The sequence below is a fragment of the Heterocephalus glaber genome, unplaced genomic scaffold, assembly GCF_053883595.1.
Source record: "Heterocephalus glaber isolate CG9 unplaced genomic scaffold, H.glaber_assembly_v1.0 deba00001610, whole genome shotgun sequence".
Classification (NCBI taxonomy): domain Eukaryota; kingdom Metazoa; phylum Chordata; class Mammalia; order Rodentia; family Bathyergidae; genus Heterocephalus; species Heterocephalus glaber.
Window position 1 is genome coordinate 34,903,505 of NW_028258381.1, and position 20,040 is coordinate 34,923,544.

At 50.5% G+C, this 20,040-nt stretch overlaps 1 protein-coding gene across 4 annotated transcripts in view; it reads right to left on the reverse strand.

Annotated features, from left to right (window-relative positions):
- Window positions 1–19,473, reverse strand: part of Mad1l1 (mitotic arrest deficient 1 like 1) — a 348,970-nt gene extending 329,497 nt beyond the window's left edge. The window contains exons 1-9 of one of the 4 annotated variants that reach the window (XM_013070590.3): window positions 19,200–19,471; window positions 16,209–16,367; window positions 13,476–13,616; window positions 10,874–11,053; window positions 5,829–5,953; window positions 5,151–5,232; window positions 3,738–3,868; window positions 3,500–3,614; window positions 1,546–1,607 (exon numbers count right to left, since the gene is read on the reverse strand). In XM_013070590.3, coding sequence (XP_012926044.2) covers window positions 1,546–1,607; window positions 3,500–3,614; window positions 3,738–3,868; window positions 5,151–5,232; window positions 5,829–5,953; window positions 10,874–11,053; window positions 13,476–13,616; window positions 16,209–16,358 — 986 coding nt within the window. In that variant the 5' untranslated portion in view covers window positions 16,359–16,367; window positions 19,200–19,471. Of the gene's footprint in view, window positions 1–1,545; window positions 1,608–3,499; window positions 3,615–3,737; window positions 3,869–5,150; window positions 5,233–5,828; window positions 5,954–10,873; window positions 11,054–13,475; window positions 13,617–16,208; window positions 16,372–19,199 lie in introns of all 4 variants that reach the window. The other 3 variants (XM_021254641.2, XM_004840361.4, XM_021254640.2) reach the window with 3 other exon arrangements.
- Window positions 19,474–20,040: the final 567 nt, after the last annotated feature.

A 20,040-nucleotide genomic window follows, 5' to 3' on the forward strand; every position in this document is an offset into this window, starting at 1 on the left:
GGGAGGTCACAGAGCACCATGAGTACTCAGGCCTCCCTCAGTACTCAGGCCAAACCTCCCTCCTGCCCATCTTGAAGCTGGTAGTGGGCACAGGCCTCACCCACTCTATCACACCCTGGCCTGGGACAGAGGAGAAGGTACAGCAGATGGAACACTTGCCCTCATGCCAGCCACACTCATGACATGCAGACATGGGTTCAAAGAGCTCAAAGGGAGAAGGCGGACATTCCCACAAGGCCACGGAAGCCTATGCCACTCAGGCCAGAGAACCTGCCTGGCTGACACTGAGTGAGTGCCATTCTGCAGACATCAGGCCATGGCATGCCAATGCTTCCACAGGGCTGGTCCCGCTGGGTATGAGGGGCCTCTAACCTCCCTCACAAGAAAGAAGTCACAGAGGCTTCCTGGCTGACCAGAGTAACCCTGGGAGCTGGCGGGATCCTCAGGCAGCTGCTGAGCCCAGAGAAGAGGAGGAAGCCATAGTAGCAGGCCCTGCCAGGCAGCCCATGGACTTCAGAGAGAACAGCACCTCGTCTGCACTCCACAACCAGCAAAGCAGAGAGCAAATTCAGAGGTACTGTCAAGTGACAAAGAACTGAAGCTAATACTGCCACTCAGAAGCTAGCAGGTTACTGAGTGGACAGCGTAATGACGGGACGTGATGGCTCAACTCATTAAGAAAGTCTCAATCCTGGCCTCATTTCCCAGGGCATCGAGAAAGATAACGAGGAAGCTGAAAATCTAGATATTTTATGACCAAAAAAAACAAAAGGTTCCCTAAACCCCACAGGCCTGTGCCCCAGGCTCTGATAGCTCATCTGGAAGACCAGGCTGCACCTTCTCTAAGACTGGGAGCAGACTGGACAACCAAAAGGGGATAATAGTCTGCAATGACCTCAATAGGTCACAGTAGCTAATGGGCAGGCCACAACTGAGCCACTGCTGAGACAAGTAGTGGACCAATGGGATCAGTAATGGGAACACCCTGTCCTTTGTCAGAATACAATGCCCCACAGCCACAGGTAGGCTCCCCAGCAACTGACCTGTGGCCCACTCTACACCCACCCGCTGGCTTAACAAACTGCCTGCAAGAAAATGCTACAGAGGCCCAAGTCATACAAGAATCTTCTGCTATGATGTTTGTTTTTTTTTAATCCTAAATCTCAGTTCATTCCCAGTGATTACAATCACCTAGGAGAAATAATTCTTCCCAAAAGCAATAACTTCCTCAGCACAGAGTCCTCTAACAAGCCCGACAATGCAGGGCAACCAGACAGCCACCCCCTCGCTGCTGTAAGTAGTCTGGTTTTCAGCAGAGGTGGTACAAGACTTCAGCAGAGAAGAGCCACACGGTTGATCCATTTCCCTCCCACGGCTCCAGCCTCATTAAACCTGGGCAGCATGAGACAGAGCCCCACACACACTGCCAGCCACAAACAAGAATGAGGTAGAGGACACTGAGCAAGGAGGAGGGGCTACCCGCCTGCTCACCAGTGGACTGGCGTGGACACCAGCAGCCCGAGAAGGAAGGACAGCCACACCCACCTGAGTTTCAAACCTGTGGTCTGGTCCAGCGTCTCCCAGCATTGCAGCTTTGCCAGCAGCCTCTGAAAAGACAGTTGAAGCCGCGTCTCCATCAATGTGTGTCAAGTGACATGCAAACAAAACTGATGATGGCAGTGTAAGTCCCCCAACATTTCAGAAAGGTCTGCTGAATCCCAGAGCTCAGATGGACAAATGCTCCACATCTCTGAGCCACCCAGGCTGCTCCCAGGTGAAGTTACACTGCACACTCAGCCTCACCAGGCTCAGCCCATAAATTCAAGCGGGAATGCCAAGTCCTAGGAAGAAGAACTCAGTCCTAGACCCAAATACCCCTACACTCCCCAAAGGCAGGCTAGGACCAGCACACCAGGATGGCCAGCCTGAAGAACAAAGTGGGGCAGCACTGCCCACACACGGCTCCATGACAGCACAATACCCAGAAGCTGCGCTTCCCCCCTTCCCACTTGAAGCAATCTGATGGCAAGGACCACATGCTTTATTTTTTCTTTTCTTTTCTTTTTTGAGACCAGGTCTCACTATGTAGTCTAGTCTGGCCTCAAACTTGTGGTGATCCTCCTACTTCAGCCTCTCATCCTCAGTGCTAGGATGACAGGCATGTGTCACCACGTCCGGCTAAAGGCCACATGCTTTTGATCTGACCTCCTGTCACCTCCTCCTGGTGCCCAGCAGACTGCTGTCACCAATGGTTCACTCAAATATTTCCAGAGCCTCTTGAGGTGCCAGAGGGGCCTGGCTGACACCTCCTCCATAGCCGGTGCTGCAGAACACATACTGTGCACCAGGCTCTGCTCTAAGCATTTCACACAAGGCAGACGCTGTCAGCCCTCCTCACGTGTACAGAGACAGAGCACAGCTAAGGACTGGGTCCAGCATCACACAGCCATCGAGCATCCACAGCAGGACTTCAAACTAGGTGTGGCTCCACAGCCCCCAGTCTTAAGCAATTTGTTAAACTTCTTAAAATTATGTCAAGAGAAAGAGAGAAAAGTAATTGGCCTGGGACCATCTCTCCAGCCAAGGGGCAGCTCAGGAACTGGCCAATGCGATGGGGCAGTCAACAGGGCCAAAATGCAGTCTGACATTAACTCTCCTCCAGAATGGGACAGGATTGGAACAGTGACCCAGTGCATGCCAGACAAACCAGGGAAAGAGGGTGACAGAGTGACCACAGGGAAGAAGCATGAAGGACAAAGACCCAAGGAGCCAGCAGGCCTAAGCTCTGGTCCAAACTCACTGGACACCAGGCAAGAGAGGGAGCTTCTCTGCCCACAGGTGACTCCAATGCTATCCAGCATGGGCATCTTCCCACAAAGCCACCAGTGACTCACAAGAGCAGACATACGGAGAAGACAGAAGCACAGGTCTCCTCTGTAGCTGTCTCACAGGCAATGCCTGTCATTTCCTCCCTGACTCACCATCTGCATGTGTTTTCCGCATAAACTCAGTGGCTTCCACTCTAATTCTCTTATAGCACTTTAGTTCAGAAACCAAAACCAGGTCTCAATGGGCTAAAATCAAGGTGCGACCAGGGCTGGTCCCTCCTGAAGGTTCCTAGGATAGGCTATCTCCTGCTTTTCCAGGTTCTAGAGGTACCTGCATCCCTCAGCACAGGGCCCCTTCCTCCATCCACACAGCCAGCAGCACCTAGACAGCCCCCACCTCCCTGAGACTGCACATCCCACCTGGACAATGCAGGGTCCTCCCCACTGTGGCCAGCAGGTCAGCAAGCTCATCCCCTGCTGCCCACAGTAACACCTTCATAGGTTCTGGATTAGGACGTGGAGCTCCTTGAGGGCTGCCTTTTTACCCAACACAACACCATACCAGCAGCCACACCACAGGTGACCAGCTGCTACGTGTGACAGATGCCCAGGGTCCTCTGGGAAGGCAGAGGACAGCCCTGCAGGCATAGCCCACCAACCAAGACCCTCACCTCCTTCTCCAGCTCCAGCCCAATCAGAGCTTCCTGTATCTTCTCCTGCCGGCCCAGCCGCCGCTGCAGCCCTTCTAGCTCCTCTGTGAGCAGCCCGTTGGTGTCCCTCATCTCCCTGCAGGGACAGAAACAGTGAGTCCAGCAACCACAAAGGCTGAGGATGAACCCAGGGCCAGGAATGCAGGGGCCTGCCCCATAAACCCTAATTCCGCTGCTCCCCAAGTCCTCAGTCCCTCACCGCAGGTACGTATTCTCCTCCCGCAGCTGCTTCAGCTCCCGCTCCACCCTGGGCAGCCTCAGCAGCTCAGACTTCATGCTCCTTACGACAGCGGCATCCTGCTCTTGCAGGCACAGTTTCTGCTCCAGGTCCTGACAGAAGCAGGCGGGAGAAAGGAAAGAAGGGTAAACAGCAGGCACGAAGAGAATTCAGGCTGGGAGGCACAAACCAGGAGGATCCCTTGTGGGACACTCAGAGGAGGCAGAATATCAGGGTGTGAAAGAGTAGGGGCTGCCCTGCTCAGCCACCTCCCCACTGCCGACCCAGCAGAGGCCCCTCCTCCAAGAAGCCTTCCCCCACTGCACTAGGTGGCCCCCTGGGCTGCGTCCTTGCCACCTGCTTCCAGAGCAGCCCGTCTGCTGTGCCAGCACCCATCCACACCACCACCTGCCCTCAGTCTCAGGAAACAGAAGTCTGCTGCACATCGGCCCCAACATTCCCAGCAAGACACCTGCCTCCTGCAGCACCTGCCACAGCGAGTCTGCTCCAACTGTGAGGACAGACTTTCCTTCACAGTCTGCCACCTTGGGACTCATCAGGACAGCACTGGCTTCTGTGACAAGTCACAGAACAAGCGGAGTATGCAACCAGGACCAAGTCAATAAACAAGCTCCCATGGAGCGCAGTGATGTCCAGAGAACAGGTCGAGTGACAGGGACCAAGTGATACTGAAGACAAATCAGGCTGTTCACACAAGCCCAAAGCTGCAGAAGCCAGGACGAGATCCAAGGAAAAGGAAGCCGGGATGCTGGATAAACCAGTAGCCCAGGACAACAGGAGCAAAGCCCTAACACCTGAGGACTGCCCAGGCGCCCACGATAGGAGAACCACAGGCAGCTGGCACCATAGGCCTCCAATGGGGCCCAAGTGTTACTCCGAAGGCAACAGGAAGCCATAGAATGGATCTCAAGACACTGTCTCTCCCGAAGTGTCCCCTGCAGTGAAGGACCGAGGCCTGACACTGCATCAGAAGGACCCAGCTCAGGCATGCTCCTGTCACATCCCTGGGAGTAGGGTTTCTACCTCTCCAGCGCACTTCAGGCCACTGTCCACATCTACCCCTTGTTTTTCCTGTGCATCTTCCACTAGGATTCGAACTTTCTATGATCAGAAGTGCCCATCCCACTAACGTGGCCTCCCTGGCACCCAGCATGGTACTTGGCATGCAGGAGACAACCAGCTAACACCCACAAATGCCACTGAGATACCCCTGGCTCAGAAAGGCCTGTGGGTGGCAGGAGGGCAGAGACCACCTGCCCTCCACATGATGTCTTCATATCCACATATGATGTAGATATCTACCTATCTACATATATATATGATGTCTTCATATCTACAGGATGCATACCCAGAGCCTGACACAGAGTGACCCACCTTAATCTTCTGTTCCTGGTCTGCTCTAGCTTCTTGGCTGGCCTGGAGCTCCTGAATTTTCTGATTTGCTTCCTGCCATTTTCTAATAAAGGAAGAGTACATCAGATCCAGGAACAGTCAGCCTGAGTCCACCAGCACAGACTCATGCCTTCGTCCTATAAGGGTGCTCAAGTCCTGGAGCAGTTTACACTGGTTCTGGGGCCTTGAACTCCTGGAGAGGGGCCACACAGTGGGGAGCCTGGCCCCACAGCACCCCACAGCTCTCTGGGCACCACTCTCCCTGGAAAAGCTGGGAGAGGGCCTCTCAAGTCTGACTGTTCTTCTTCACCAGGGAGTAGACACACCTCCAACAATACTTGCTAGGAAAAGGGCCAACTCTTCAGAAGAGAACTTCATGCCTCCAGCTAGCACCCACCCGGACCTCACACATCTCTACCTTGCCTAGTGTGTCCCCTGCACCTGGAACAACCTTTGCCATCTGCAACCCACCCACCTCCAGGGACATCCTGCATGCCCTTCAAAACCCAGCTCAGCACAACACCTTCTCTGGAAGGCTGCTGCCCCGCCCCCTAGCCCTGTTTCAACTCAGGAACATTTCAGATGCTCCCTATTCTGGCACTCACTGTTTCAGCCTAAGTGCCTCAGCACCTGGCCTTCCTGCAGGTCCACGCCCTTCACCTGTGCTGCAGGTCGAGCTGCTCCTGGAGCTCCTGCTTCTCAGACGCCAGCCGTTTCACCTGCACTTCCTGGTCCATCAAGCTCCACTGCAACTCTGAGACTCGTCCCTTCAATGTGCTGATCGTCTGAAAGCAGAGGCAGCATGCTGAGTCCAGGCCTGTGCAGAGGCAGGCCTGGCTCTCACAGGAGATGAGGGGCAAAAGGAAGAGCCTGTCGCCTCCGTATGGCACCTGGGGAGAGACAGAACCCCTCTTCTGGGGAGCATGCACCTGGGTAGCACAGACAGAAGCATCGCAGCCCAAGGCCCTGACTCATGCTCCACATGAGACAACAGACAGATCCAAGTCACGGCAGTGCCTAGGAAAGCTGGTCCCACTAGGAAGGAGGCTCTAGAACCGAAAGCCAGGATGAGCCCATTTCTCAGGCCAGGTACCATTTAGCCTCCATGGCCGTAACATGCCCACAGCGTCCACATCAACCAGGTGTCCACCTCAGCTGTTATCATCATACTCCTACCCTAGAATCCTTTCCCTAGCCACGTCAGTCCTGCTGCCACACCAGCCATCAGTGAGGACACAAAACCCACAGGCCAGCCAGATGGGCTGGAAGCTGCTGGGTGGCCACGTGCTCAGAATAGGAGGTATCCCCAAGGCGAAGTCAGCAGTGCGCACCCAGAAGCCTCCAGGAGAGGACAGGACAGGAATCCACCACACACTGGACCCCGTGAAGGAACTGCCCTCGTCCTCTCGGCACACTCATTCAGCAACCTCCCTCTGGAGCTGTCCTAGGGGAAGGACACTGACCAAGTATGCTTAACAGCATCACATAAATTAACCAGGGAAACGTGTCAGCGTCAACCCCAGGAAACCTGCACATGGAGGGCAAGACATGGGTGCAGCAAACTCACCACAGAAGGGATGCTGGTTCACCATCTGGGTGGCTAGGGGCCCAGGTCCCTGCCCAGGCGGCACCTTTTGCAAACAGAAGCCACAGACTTGCTTCCCTGCCTGGAGAACCTGCACCAACCCAGGGCCCACTGAAATGCATCCATGCTATTTACCACATGGCCCTCTGGGGAGTCAGACACAGACACCCCACACTCAAGCAATCTGCACAACTCACTATGGCAACAGTGAGCATTAGTCTTGGCAAAAAAGAATGGGAGAATCAAAAACACAGACAAGAACAAACCCTTCCTTGAGAGGCCCTATTGAACTCAATAAACACACTAGGGGCACCAAGGCTAGCCAGAGACAGCCGTCCTAATGAAGGACAGAAATGTGGGAGGTCAGACACTCAGCAAGCAGAAAGGTAAATAAGAGAACTGCAGAGTTATAAATCAGGGGACTGTGATGGGAACATGCTGTCCAGGGCAGGGGCCTGTGACCGTGGACTGAGTGATTAGGAGGACCTTTCTGAGGCACTACTTCACATCCAAGTGGCCCCGTTGGGACCACCTCTTCTGCTCTACCCTGAGGCTATGTGTGGCTCCTCTCCGACACAGAATAGTGGGACCGCCCAGAACACAGGCCTGGGACCCAGGGCACAGGCGAGCCATGAGGGCTCTTCTTTGGAAGCTGGCCTCACCTCCTCTCCTGCCAGCACTCACTGCAACAGACAGGTGCAAGAACACCTTAGCATGCTCCCTGGCACTCCCACAGCAAAGATAACCTTCGGCCTCCCTGTGTATCTAGCAAGAGAAGAGCGCAGCATGGAGATGGAATACCAATGATGGGACACAACCCATCCCCAGGGGCAGCTCTCATCCCTTTCCTCTTGGCACCTGTGATCTTGAACACTGCAGAACAGGGACAGGAAGGTCAGAGGATCCCAGTGCCCACCGGCGCCAACACTCGGGCTGTCTCTAAAACACACACAGCCTTCCTTCGGACTGCAGTTCACAGGCACTGGGTTCAAAGGCATTCCTTGATGCCAGGAAATGCTAACAGACCTTGCTGATAATCAAAGAAATGCAAATCCAGAGGCACCTACTTATATCTTCTGGGAAAAAAGGAAATACTGCCCAAGGATCCTACCACCCAGGACAGGGAAGGTGACAGCAGTCAACCCTGCAACACCCAGAGAGCTGCCTTAGCCTCCTCTCAGCCTGCTCCTAAGGTCTGTCCACACAAAAGAGTGCTACAGGAGCCAACAGGCTGCACCTAGGACACTGTCTGCCACAGACACGTCAGGGTAAACACAAGAAATGAATGCTTGAAATAACAAAATTCATAATTACAAAGACCAAAGATCACTCAACCTCTTAACTAAAAAACAAAGAATGAATCACATACAAAGGAAAAGCCCATCAGAATCACAGCAGACTTCTCAAGGCAAACCCTCAAGGCAAGAAGAGCTTGGAGTGATGTATTTCAAGCCCTAAAGGAAAACAGCCTCCAACCCAGATTGATGTACCCTGCAAAACTCTTTCAAAATTGATGGAGAAATGAGATGCTTTCATGATAAAGAGCACCTCAGGAACTTCATGAATACCAAACCAACACTCCAAAAAGTTTTAGACAATACCCTAGGAAAAGACAATGAGGATCACAACCCCAGGAAACCCAGCAGAATGAATCCATTGGGCGTGACAAATTAAACGCAAAGGGGGAGAATCCAACAAAAAGAAAAAGCCATGACAAGGCTTTTAAAACTTTTGACTTCATCTCCCTAATGAGTGTATAATTCAATCTGATTATTGTACCGATTAGTATTTTTCTGATTCTAGAGTTGCACACCATTCCTTGTGCTATACTGGCTATTTATCATCTTCTTATGTCTACATTTTAATTGGGTTGTCTATTAATGAGCTCTAAGAATTCTTTATATATTCTGGTCATAGGTTATATGCATTGTAAATATGGTCTGTTTAAGGACTACTTTTCATTTTAATGATGTCATTTAAAGTTCTAAATTTTGATGGAATCTCATTTATCAATTTTTTTTCTTTTATACATCATGGTTTTTGTATCCTAGGTAGTTCTTGCCTACCCTGAATTCATAAATATTTTCCCTTATAATTTCTTCTTAAAGTTTTATACTTTTAGGCTTTCTTATTTAGGTTCATAGATCACTTCAAGTTATTTTCATGTATGGAAATAAAGGGTTGAGGTTAATTTTTTATATACGGATACCAGGTGTTCTAGTGCCGTTTGCTGAAGACACTATCTCTTCCTTGGCTCTTGAATCGAGTTTATATTCTATAAAATGCTAATGTTAAATAATCTTTCAAAACTCAGTGGACCATATATGTGTGGTTCTATTTCTAGATTCTCTGTTTTATTCAAATGATCTATATGTCTTTCCTTACACCAACACTGCCTTGATTACTGTAGCTTTAGAAGAAGTCTTAAAATTGGGTGCTAAATGTCTTCCAACAGTTTTTGGCTTTTCTGGGTCCTTTGTACTCCTACATAACTTTAAAATTTCAATATCCAGTTCTTCATTTATAGCAAGTATACACAGACCTGAATTTTTATATATACCTTGTGTTTTCTAATCCTGCTAAATTCAAGTACAAGTTCTAGGGGCTCCTAGAGATTTCTTAGTATTTTCTCTGGAGATGATCATTTCATCTACATATAAAGATTTTGCTTCTGCCGTGCCAATCCTAGCCTAGTTGTGTCATTTTATTGCCAGACTATTTTGGTTTAGACCTATGTTTCAAAGTCTAATGGACAGATGAAGAGTAGGCATATATGCCCTTGTTCCCCACCTTAGGGAGAAAGCATTGTATCTTCTCCATTCATAGAAGGAGTTTTTGTTGGAAGTATGGAGTACATGTCTTTGATCTGTTGAGAAGGTTCTGTTCTACTTCTAGTCTCCTGATAGCATTTACCGTGAACAGCTGTAGAATTTAGTCCAATACTCTTTCTCCAACTAGTGACAGGATCATATGGCTTTCTCCTTTCCTCTGTTAGAATGATGACTTTTGGGGGTGGATCTTCCAATGCTGAACCAACACTGCCATCCCTATAACAAAACCACTTTCTACATCCTGCCAGATCTGATTTCTAAGAGTTTGTTTTGTTAAACAAATTTCTATCTATGTTCATACTTTTTTCTTCTATTATCTTTATCCAGTTTTAGGATTAGCACAATGTTGATTTTCTAAAATGAGGGGAGAAGTGTTCCTTCTTTTTTCTGCTTTGTTTGATATAATTTATCAGTTAAAATGTTTATGAGCCTGCTGTTGTCATATAGGTAGGTTTTCAAGCTAGGAATACACTTTCTTTAATAGGTGCTATTCAAATTTTATATTTCCTCCAGAGTTAATTTCATTAATTTGTCTTCTAAGTTACTTCTTAGAAGTTGTCCAAATTATTTCAAAAAAGATTTTTGTAATATGCTTTCTATATCCTTTTAAATTCTGTAAAATCTGTGGTAATGTCTCCTAGATCTTAATATTGTAATTTTAAAAATGTATAACTGATATTGTGTAACAGGAAGAAAAGGTCTAAAAGAGCAGGGGAATTGGGAGGGGTAGGGGAAGGGAAAAAAGGGAAAGGAAAAAATATGAGAAGAGGAAAAAAATGGAAACAAGGTCTTTGCAAATAGGGAAGGGTGGAGGGGGTGAAGGGAGGGCAAGGGAAGGGGAAAAAATATAAGAACCAAGAGACTCATGTAATGGTACAAGATCCCAATGATGAATGTAACTGTATTGTATACCTAAAATGTACCAATAAACTAATAGGGAAAAAGAACCAGATCTCTCATTCCCATGACCTTAAGACTGCAGCCCAAAGTAAGGTCAAAAAGCATTCAAGACTTCAGGTAGGAATGCCTAATTCATATGTAAAATAAAGTCTTGGTAAGAAGAAAAAAAAAAAACAAAGAATGGAAAACTAGCATGTTTACTATGATCACAACCATACAAAAACTGTAGGTGCACCAGTGAGAAGTATAATTTGAAACTGAAGATGCTACGGTACCACCATGGTGCAGCTGGGAGTGCACTCATTCTCTCTCCTTGGAAAATGGCTACAGGAAGAGGATGACCTCCACAGGGTAGGGGGACCATTGTTCCAGCAGGAGCCTGCACTCACCTCGCTAGCTGTGGCCAGACTGTCCTCCTGCTCCCGCAGCTGCTGGCTGGCAGTGTCTAGGCTCTGCTTGCAAAGCCTGTGGCGCTCCAGCTGCTCCCGCATCTTCTCCTCTGCCTCAGCCTCCCGCTCCTGAAGCTGCCGGATGTGTGCCAGGAGCTCTTGGTTACGGTCAACCTCACGCTGTGCAGAAAAGAGAGAATTTGGCCAGAGGGAGATGCAACCCCAAGTGGAGTGTCCAGGGGAGGGACACTCTACTCCTCCCTTAGGCCACTCAGGCCCCCAAAAAAGATAGGCAGGCCCAAAATCCAAATCAGGGCAGGCCGGGCCAATGTCAGTGCCCCTGCCATGGCAGCTAGGCCTCTGTCGTGGTAAGAAAACAGGGCCCCAGGAGGGCACTTAGCATGGATCACACCACGTGCTCACAGTACCGTCTGCTCATAGCAATCGTCTTTGCAAGAAGAGATGGAGCATGGAAAATCTAAAATTCAGAATTGACCTTGGAGAACAGCCGAGTTTTTGCAGCACCAGCAAATCTTGTCTAACCCACTGAAGCCGTCATTAAATGAGTCGGTGTTCCCCCAACAAGCAGATGACTGGGACAGGGACAGGCAACATGAACATCAGCCTGCAGACGGAGAATGGTCTACACTGGGCCCAGACCTGCAAGAATGTGCATCCTCTCAGCCACAGCTTCAGAGCCACCACATATCATTAAGCTCAGGGAGGCCGTGTGGCTCAAGTGGGTGAAAAAAGTCAGAATTAAGACTTCAGCCCAGACCTCCTGGCCCTAACAATCCACAGGAAGCCAAAGGTTCACCATCAGCCACAGAGAAGAGACCACAAAGAAGAAGTCAAATCCCAGGAGGAAAAGCAGTGAGCACTGGTAACCTAGAGCCCAGCACCCTGGTGACCCCTCACCTTGTCCCCAGCAAGAAGCTTCCTGCACAAGCTCCCTTTTAAAGCCACCAGAAACTTCTAAGCCAGTCCTACTCAGAAAAATGGCTCATGCCACCCTTGTTCAGGACACTCCAACCTAAAACAAAGGAAGGGTTTAATAAAAGCACAGGTAGGGCCATGGTCTCCCAGAGGGGAGGCTGATGCACATCTCAAAGGGACTCACGGGGACAGAGACTGCAAGTGCAGCCTCCAAACAGCCAGGGGACCCTTCTGCAAAGCAAAACAAGCATGTTCTATTGGGGGACTAGGACGAGGCTCAGTGACAAAGACCACATGCTTAGTATGCACAATGCCCTGGGTTTGGTCACCAGCACCCAAAAATAATAAAATCAAAGTGTTCTGCCTGCACAGGGCCTGGTTAGCACCATCAAAGCCAGAACACTCGTATCTGTTGGTATCACCAGTCCTGAGCACAGATGCGAGTTTAGGCAGGCCCTCAGACCTCAGCCCCTAGGTCTCACCACCTAATGGTACTTCCAGGTGAGAGACCACTTGTCCTGTAGACACCCACCACCAAACTGGCAGTTCCGGAAAAACTGACCTAGAGGCCCAGGGCTCCAGGAACAATCCAATGGCTTCTGGGCCCCAGTGGGCAGTGTCTGGGAGCAGGGAAGGGAAAGCAGCTCAAGCTCAGCAGGGCCAGGACCAAGCTCAGTCACCCCTGCACCCTTTCCCTTCCCAAAGAAAAGCCATGCCCATGGCAACCCCTCACTCATACAAACATTCCCAGAGCTTTTGCAAAGTACCACCACCAGTGCTAAGCACTGGAGACTAGAGGAGCAGCAGGGCCTGCCTTCAAGTTTCTGCTCAGAGAACTACAGTAGCCCAGAGTCCAGAGCTCTTCCTCTGCCTGAGAGCCAGGGCTGCACCATCAACACTGCTGCAACATGCCCAACCCTAAAAAAGAGCACTTCAAACTCTTGGTTCACAGAGCCCAAGTAACACATCACAGCCAGAAATGAACCCAATTAGTATCACACTCTGGAAGACATCAACCACCTGAACAGGGACTCGGGAAGTATGTGAATATGCAAGTATGCCAAGAAGCAGGCCTGCAGGGACACCAAGAGACTTCCTAGTCCGACACTCTGCCTGCATCTTGGCAGCATTTCCACAACTGATCAGCACTTACTGAAAACTGTGGCAGAGTGCTGTTAATCAAAATGTAGCAAAGACCTCCCGGAGTTACAGGGCTGTGCTTTCTCAGCTGTCCTGGGAAGTCCCCAGCAAACCAGCAGCCACTAAGCAAAGGCATTTGGCTGAGGATCTGTACCCACCCCAGCAAGATCCAGCACAGACTCTGAGCCCCTCACACAATCCAGTGACTTTCCCAGCCCAGTCACCTCTACACCACCTGCATTTCGGCCAGATCTGCATTCCCATTCTTTCAGAGGGAAGAGGAAACAGAGACCCAGAGGAAGCACTTCTGACACACCACAGCCACACCAAGGACCAAACGAAGCGAGGAGTCCCTTTTTGCAACCACCTTCATTTGAGGCCACTCTCTTCCGACCCACAGCAGCAGGTGGTTTCCGAGGAATGCCCTGGCAACTGGATGCAGAGCACCTTTGCGCCCCACTAGCCAGCCCCTGGTAGGTACAGCACATAGCCCTTGCCTCCCCCAGCCTACCCCACCTGGACCCACCTCATAGTTCCTGGCACTGGTGCTGGCTGCCTTCTCCAGCTCCACACGTGCCCGCTTGTGACTCAACTCCATTTGCATCTTCTCTCGCTCCACCTGGATGAGGTAGGACTTTGAGCGAATCTGCTCGGCTCTTTCCTCCAACTGAGGTCAGACCAAAAGAGAAAGGGGATGTTCAGAAGCTGTGTTAAGCAAGGTGAGTGCCTCAACACACTCCCCAAGTGCCTCTGCCCAAGGTCTCCTACCAGGCTGGGTCCCAAGCTGAGAAATGGGTGGGAGACAAAAAGTAAACATCAAAAAAGGAGGAAGGGCTGGGGATTTAGCTCAGTGGTTCCACCGCCTGCCTCACAAGCTAAGGACCCGAGTTTGATCCCCGGTACCAAAAAAAAAAAAAAAAAAAAAAGATGAAAAAGGAAAGGGGTATTTTAAGATGATGGTGTATGAACCTGTTCTAGGAAACAGAATATTTGTTTCCTATGGCTGTGTAACAATCTGCAAGAAACACCACCCATTTACATGGTGACAGTTCTGTAGATCAGAAGACCACACACATGTAGCTGGGTTCTCTGATCAGGTCTCCCAAGAATAAAAACCAATACACTTGGCCAGGGCATGTTCTCTGCAGCTTGGGACCCTCTGGCAAGCTCACAGGTAGAGAACCAAAGTCCACTTCCCTACTACCATCAGCACTTGGAATAGCCAATGTCTTTAGGGCTGCAAATATCACATCTCTCACCACATGGCCCTTTCCGTCTCCTGCTTTGAACCTGATCTCTCTGCCTTTAACTTCTCTGTCTCTGACATCTGGATCCAGAATTTTTTTTTTTGGTACTAGGGATCAAACTTGGGACCTTGCGCTTTCGAGCCAGGTGGCAGAACCACTAAGCTAAATTCCCCAGCCCCCAGACTTTTTTTTTAAGACAGGCTCTCACTATGTAGTTCAGGCTGGCCTTCAGCTCACCATGTAGCCCGGGCTGGCTTTGAACTCTTGGTGACCCTCCTGCCTCAGCCTTCCAAGTGCTAGAACTACACTTGTGCCACCAGCCCAGCTCAGACCCAGACTTTTAAAAGGCTCTGTGATTAGGTCAGGCCTGCTCAGGAAATCTTTTTTTTTTTTCCAGGATTGAACTGAGCCTTTGCACTGAGCTACATCTCCAGGCCTTTTTTACTTTTTGAGACAAAAGTCTCAAAAGTCTCACTAAGTCACTAAATCACCCAGGCTGGGCTCAAACTTTCGATCTTCCTGAGTGCTAAGATTACAGGTGTATGCCACCATGCCTGGCTGGGATCTAACTGAAGACCTTAATTATATCAGTAAAATCCCACTGTACCTGCAACAACATCTAGTTAGTGCTGGCCTGAGTGATGGAGAGAAGGCAGAGAAGTTAGTGTCTAGCAGGGGCCTGGTATTTAGAAGCCGTCTTAGAAGTCAGTCTAGTCTGAAGGTAGGTAAATACAGGTCACACAGATCTCAGAGAGTCTCAGAGAATACATCACATAGTTCCATGGCATCCCCATGAGCCAGAGCCTTTGCCAGCCAACCGCACAGTGTCTCCCGGGCATTTACCACATGTAGAACCTCGGTATGCGCCCTCATTTACCAAGTCAGAATCACCTCCAGACTCATTCTCAGGTACTCAAGTGCATTTTAAAGTCAAAGAACCATTGGGCTAGAAGGATGGTTCCCACAGGGGATAACCTTGGCCCAAGGGGACTTACGGCACTATCGGGAGACACTTGTGACTATCACAGATGAATAGTATGTGTCTGCCACTGGCATTTAGTGGGTAGAAGCCATAAGTGTCGCTAAACCAAAGTATAAAAACCTATCCTCAGAATAAAGATCAGACTTTGCCAAGAAAGGGCAGTGAGCAACCCCTGTTCTAACAGTAACTCCATCACTCAGGAAACCAACTCGGACAAACCCTGTCCCTTTAGCCAAGCAATACACAGGCCTCACCAGGGCTCTGAGAGCAACAGGAAATGGCTGGCACAGGCCATCAACACAAGAATGGCTCCACAGCACATGCAGGGTGGACAGGGAAGCCGGTGAAGAGCCTGGTCCCGCCACTGGTGCAGGGATGGGCAGAGGCGAGGCTGAGATGCCACGGCCTCCTTGGGGGCCCAGGTGTCCCAGTCCCAAGTGGGACAAAGCCCATGGCTCTTAAGAGCCTGAAGCCTTTTAGGAGACCTGAGTCCTTTGCAACTGGATCCATAGTACTCCCAAGAACTTTAGGTGAAATGAAGTCTGACTATAATCAGAGTTAACTGCAAAAATCACCCCAAGATCTGCATATAGCCCCGCCACAGGCTAAGAAGGTGACATACCCAGTCCCACTGCTCGCTGCCTGGGCACACAGTCTCCCCGTGTCACATCTTTGAGAGGACAGCATCCTGGATGGAGAATTCTGGTGCTCATGCTCTCAGACAGTTTAGGTTTTGTCCTCAAATTAAGTGAAGAAACCTTCAGACCCTATCATTGGTGTCCATGAGTCCTTTAGTGTAAGCACACTGATGAGTACCACAATTACTCTTGGGGTGCTAACCAGGCAGGCCTTTACCCAAGGCAGGGCCTAGACTCCAGGTATTGCTCCAAAGCAATGAATGCCCACAATGAGATCTGGAAGACAGCCAGCTGGCCTCTAGACTGAGATAATACTGACCTGCCTCAACTAGATGGAACTTGAACAGGCCCTGCCTGAGCCTGAGACCACCCAGCTTGGCACCCCCACTCACCTGCATGCTCTGCTGGTACTGCATTTGCAGGGAACTTGGGGCAGAGGTAGATATATCCAGGCCAGAGCCTCCCTCCATTCGCTGGGAAATGAAGTTGTTTAAGGACCTCAGGGTGGACAAGACAGTGGTGTTCTCCCCCAGATCTTCCATGGCTGCCTTCTTCCTGGGAGACAAAACAAAGGGCAGAGGTAGCATCCCCACATACGATCAGGTACCACCATCTGCAGTGCCTCTACGCAGCCCACTCCCACACCCTCCCGAAGCCCACAACCATGTTCTTCAGAGTTACCTAGGAGCCCACACCACCACTTTATGAAACAGTAAATAAGGCATAAAACCACACCACCAACCCTCAGCCACCAAGCCACTGTCACAGTGCTGGCCTGACACCACCTGGAGAGATAGATGGCTCCCCAGAAGGGGTACTCAGCACCCCAGGGGCACATCTTCCACAGGCAGTCTCACAGAACATGTGGCTGCTGGGAATAAATGGGAAACAAAGCTTGCATCAATGTCACAAGGGCGACAATGGCCAAAGAAATGCCAATGGTGATTACAATGTCAGTAAGTGCTACCACTCCTTCCAACCAGACACCAGAGAGAAGTATCCACGTTTACCTAACACACTTCCTGATCCTCAGTTTCCTCATCTGTAAACCCACCCTAGTGATAACCCACTCTCCAGAGTTGCTAGGAGGACCACAGTCAATGTGCCTGAATCTTGAAATGGTACATGGCACAATTGCAGGCACACGGTTTCACCAGCACTCTGCTTGTGCAGCTCCAACAACAGCTCAGCCTTCAGGAGAGGCTGGTAAATTCAATGTTCTTACACAGATGGTACAGAAAAGTACAGAAGAGATCCAAACTGGGTCTGCATGGCTCTGAACGTGGCATGTGTCTCACAAGCCCAGATATGAAAGGTGTGTGGCCAGCAGCTACAGAGATCTTTGCATCCCCAACACCAGTGCATATTACAGTTGCACAGAGACCCACCAGGAGCCAGGAGATGTGGAACATCCCATGTACCTTTAGAGCCAAAAGCATATTCTCCACAGTATATACTGTTTCTCCCCTTAGGAAGAGCCAATTCTAGTTGATTTCCCTTAGGTAGCACACTAATTTCCCTTTAAAAATATTGGACTGAAACAAACACAAACCACTCAAAGAAAAAAAAAAGTGAGGTTGTAGTTGGCACATGCCTGTACCAGCTACTAGAGAGGCTGAGGTGGGAGGATCTTGAGTTCAAGGCCAGCCTGGGCAACATAACAAGTTCCTATATCGAAAAAAATAAGAATCTTTCCTTGCCTCTTCTGAGTTTCCCACTTAACAAGAACCTTGGCAAGCACCCTTTCATACACACCACCCAGTGAAAGTGGGTGAGAAGGAAGGCGGACAGGCTCTCCCAGTGCTGTGAGCCTGAAAGATCAGGCCTGCACAGTGGGATGCAGCGGAGCTCTGCACTTCAAGCCTAAATCCTTCCCATTGCCAAGATCAGACCAGGACCACATTTTCCATCCTTCTCTCCAGACGGCAACCTCTCAGAACTGACCTACTAACACACTAGATGAAGGAAACACTGAAGCTCCAGGGTATACCACTTGTCTAGAGTGTGCAAAGCCCTGTGTTAATCCTCAGCACAGAAACAGACAGAGAGAGAGAGAGAGGAAGAATCCTGCATTTTCAACTTCCTAGAACCAGGCTGTCCCACAGGCACACCATAAGGCATTGGCTCAGACTATACTCTCTATGGAAACCCAAACTTCCCAGCCACCTGGCCATCAAACCTCAACCACGAATTCCTCAGCTGAGAGTTAGGAGCACACTGCCTTAAGGGCCTCAATAAGAGGAAGGATGCCAGGCGTAGCAGCACATCCCTGTAGTCCCAGCACTTGGGAGGTTGAGGCAGGAAGATCACTGTGAGTTCGAGGCCAGCCTAGGCTACATAGTGAGTTCAAGGTCATCCTGAACCCAATAGCAAGACTGTCTGAATTAAAAAAAAAAAACAAAAACGATGGCCCAGAAACCTACAGCGTGACCAAGAATCCTACTACCTGAATACTACCCAGTCTCCTGGTGAGCTTGCGTTATCCAAACACATGCACTCTCTACAAGTCCCAGCAGTGGTTCTCTGGACACAGTTTCTCCACTGAAAACAGAAGCAACAGCAACAACCATGTCTGCCACACCAGCGCAGGGGGCCCTGGCCAGCTCAGGGAGACAGCAGAGTTAGCAGTCACTCTTGGGCACCAGCCTCTACCACTCCGTCAAACACTAGTTGAATCCACCCACTCAACTTAGACCTCCTGCCACAGAGAAGAGGGAGCTTCAAGGGAACACAAACCACCAGTTGCCAGGGCAGACCAAGGGAGTCTCCAAGGTGAGGAGCCTTGCAGACCCCAGCCAGGAGAAATTGATAAGAACAGTACCTAAATGGGGAGAGGACGGGTCTGGGAGTCTCTGGGACCATGGAGATCCCAGCCAGGAGGGACATGAGTGGAGACCGTGCCTAGAGGGGGCAAGAAGCCAGGAGTCTGCAGGGTGGGGCACCATGTAGACCTCAGCCAGAAGGAACGGGGTTCGGGACAATGCACAGAGGTAACGGGGAAAGTCCCCAGAAGGAATGAGAACAAATCAGTGTCTCCAGGGTAGAGACCATGCAGAACCAGGCCAGGAAGAACAGGGATGGGGATCGTGCCTACAGGGGACAAGGACAAGTCAGGGGTTTCCAGAGTGTCCCCGTGAAGACCCCAGCCAGTAGAACTAGGGGTGGAGACCTTGCCTAAAAGGGGGCGAGGACAGGTCAGAGGTCCCCAGAGCCGCGCAGACCCCAGTCAGGACCGCAGAGGCAGGAGGCGCGCCACGAACTTCGGGCTGTGCGAACGGAGCGCGGGACCCCAAGGGCGTGGAAACCAGCGAAGGGGGCGGTCCCTGGACCCTGCTCTCGGGACCCCACTCTCGGGACCATGTCCCCCGCCCCTATCCGCTCACCTCGCTGCCAGCTTGCTATAGCCGCCGCTGCTCGGATCTCCCTCCTCTCCACCCTCACCCACTTATCGCGAGAGTCGCGCCAGCATCCTCGCGAGATCCAGTAGAAGCCGACCGTAAAGAACCGAGTCTAGGCGCCGCTCGTTCTAATTTACGGTTTCAGCTTCCGTTCCCCGAGCAGACCACTCCAGGAAGGCCCCGCGGAAGGGGCTCCGAACCAAAGACTGGACTAGAGTAAAGTCGATAGGTCCCCACCGCTTTCCCGCGGGATGCACTTCCGCGACGGCCTCCGCCTGACTCGCGCCGTAGTGGCTGGAATAGCTTCGCCCCACGGTGGCCTCCTAGGGACAAATTTCTCTGCATACTTAACGTTTCACAAAATCTTGGCAGCTTTCACTTGAATATAGCCCTATAATTTACCCCTGAAATACGAAGTATTTGCTTTCCTAGTGCCCTCCACGCCCCCGGAGCGCGGGACCCATGCCTGAACTGCATCCAATGTAGGGAAGATCAGATCACCCCTGACTTATGGAAACATTTTCCATGCTTGACCATGGAGCCTTCCCCAGATCAGTGATTTTCTTATGAGTTCTCCCCTTCTTCCACCACCAATCCCAGGCTTTGAAGGTTCCATTCCCAAGGGTCTATGTTGAATTTTCAGTTTTTTCCAGAAGACAAGACTATCAAGTTTGTGTGCCCCATAAATGAAACAGGAGAGTAATGGGCTGCCTGAACTCCCTGACTGGGACACAAAACAAGGAAGTAAAAATATCTGACCCACAGCTTGCTTCAGGGAGCTGGTCATTTCCTAGGACCCTGACCAACATCCCTGGGTATGCTGTCT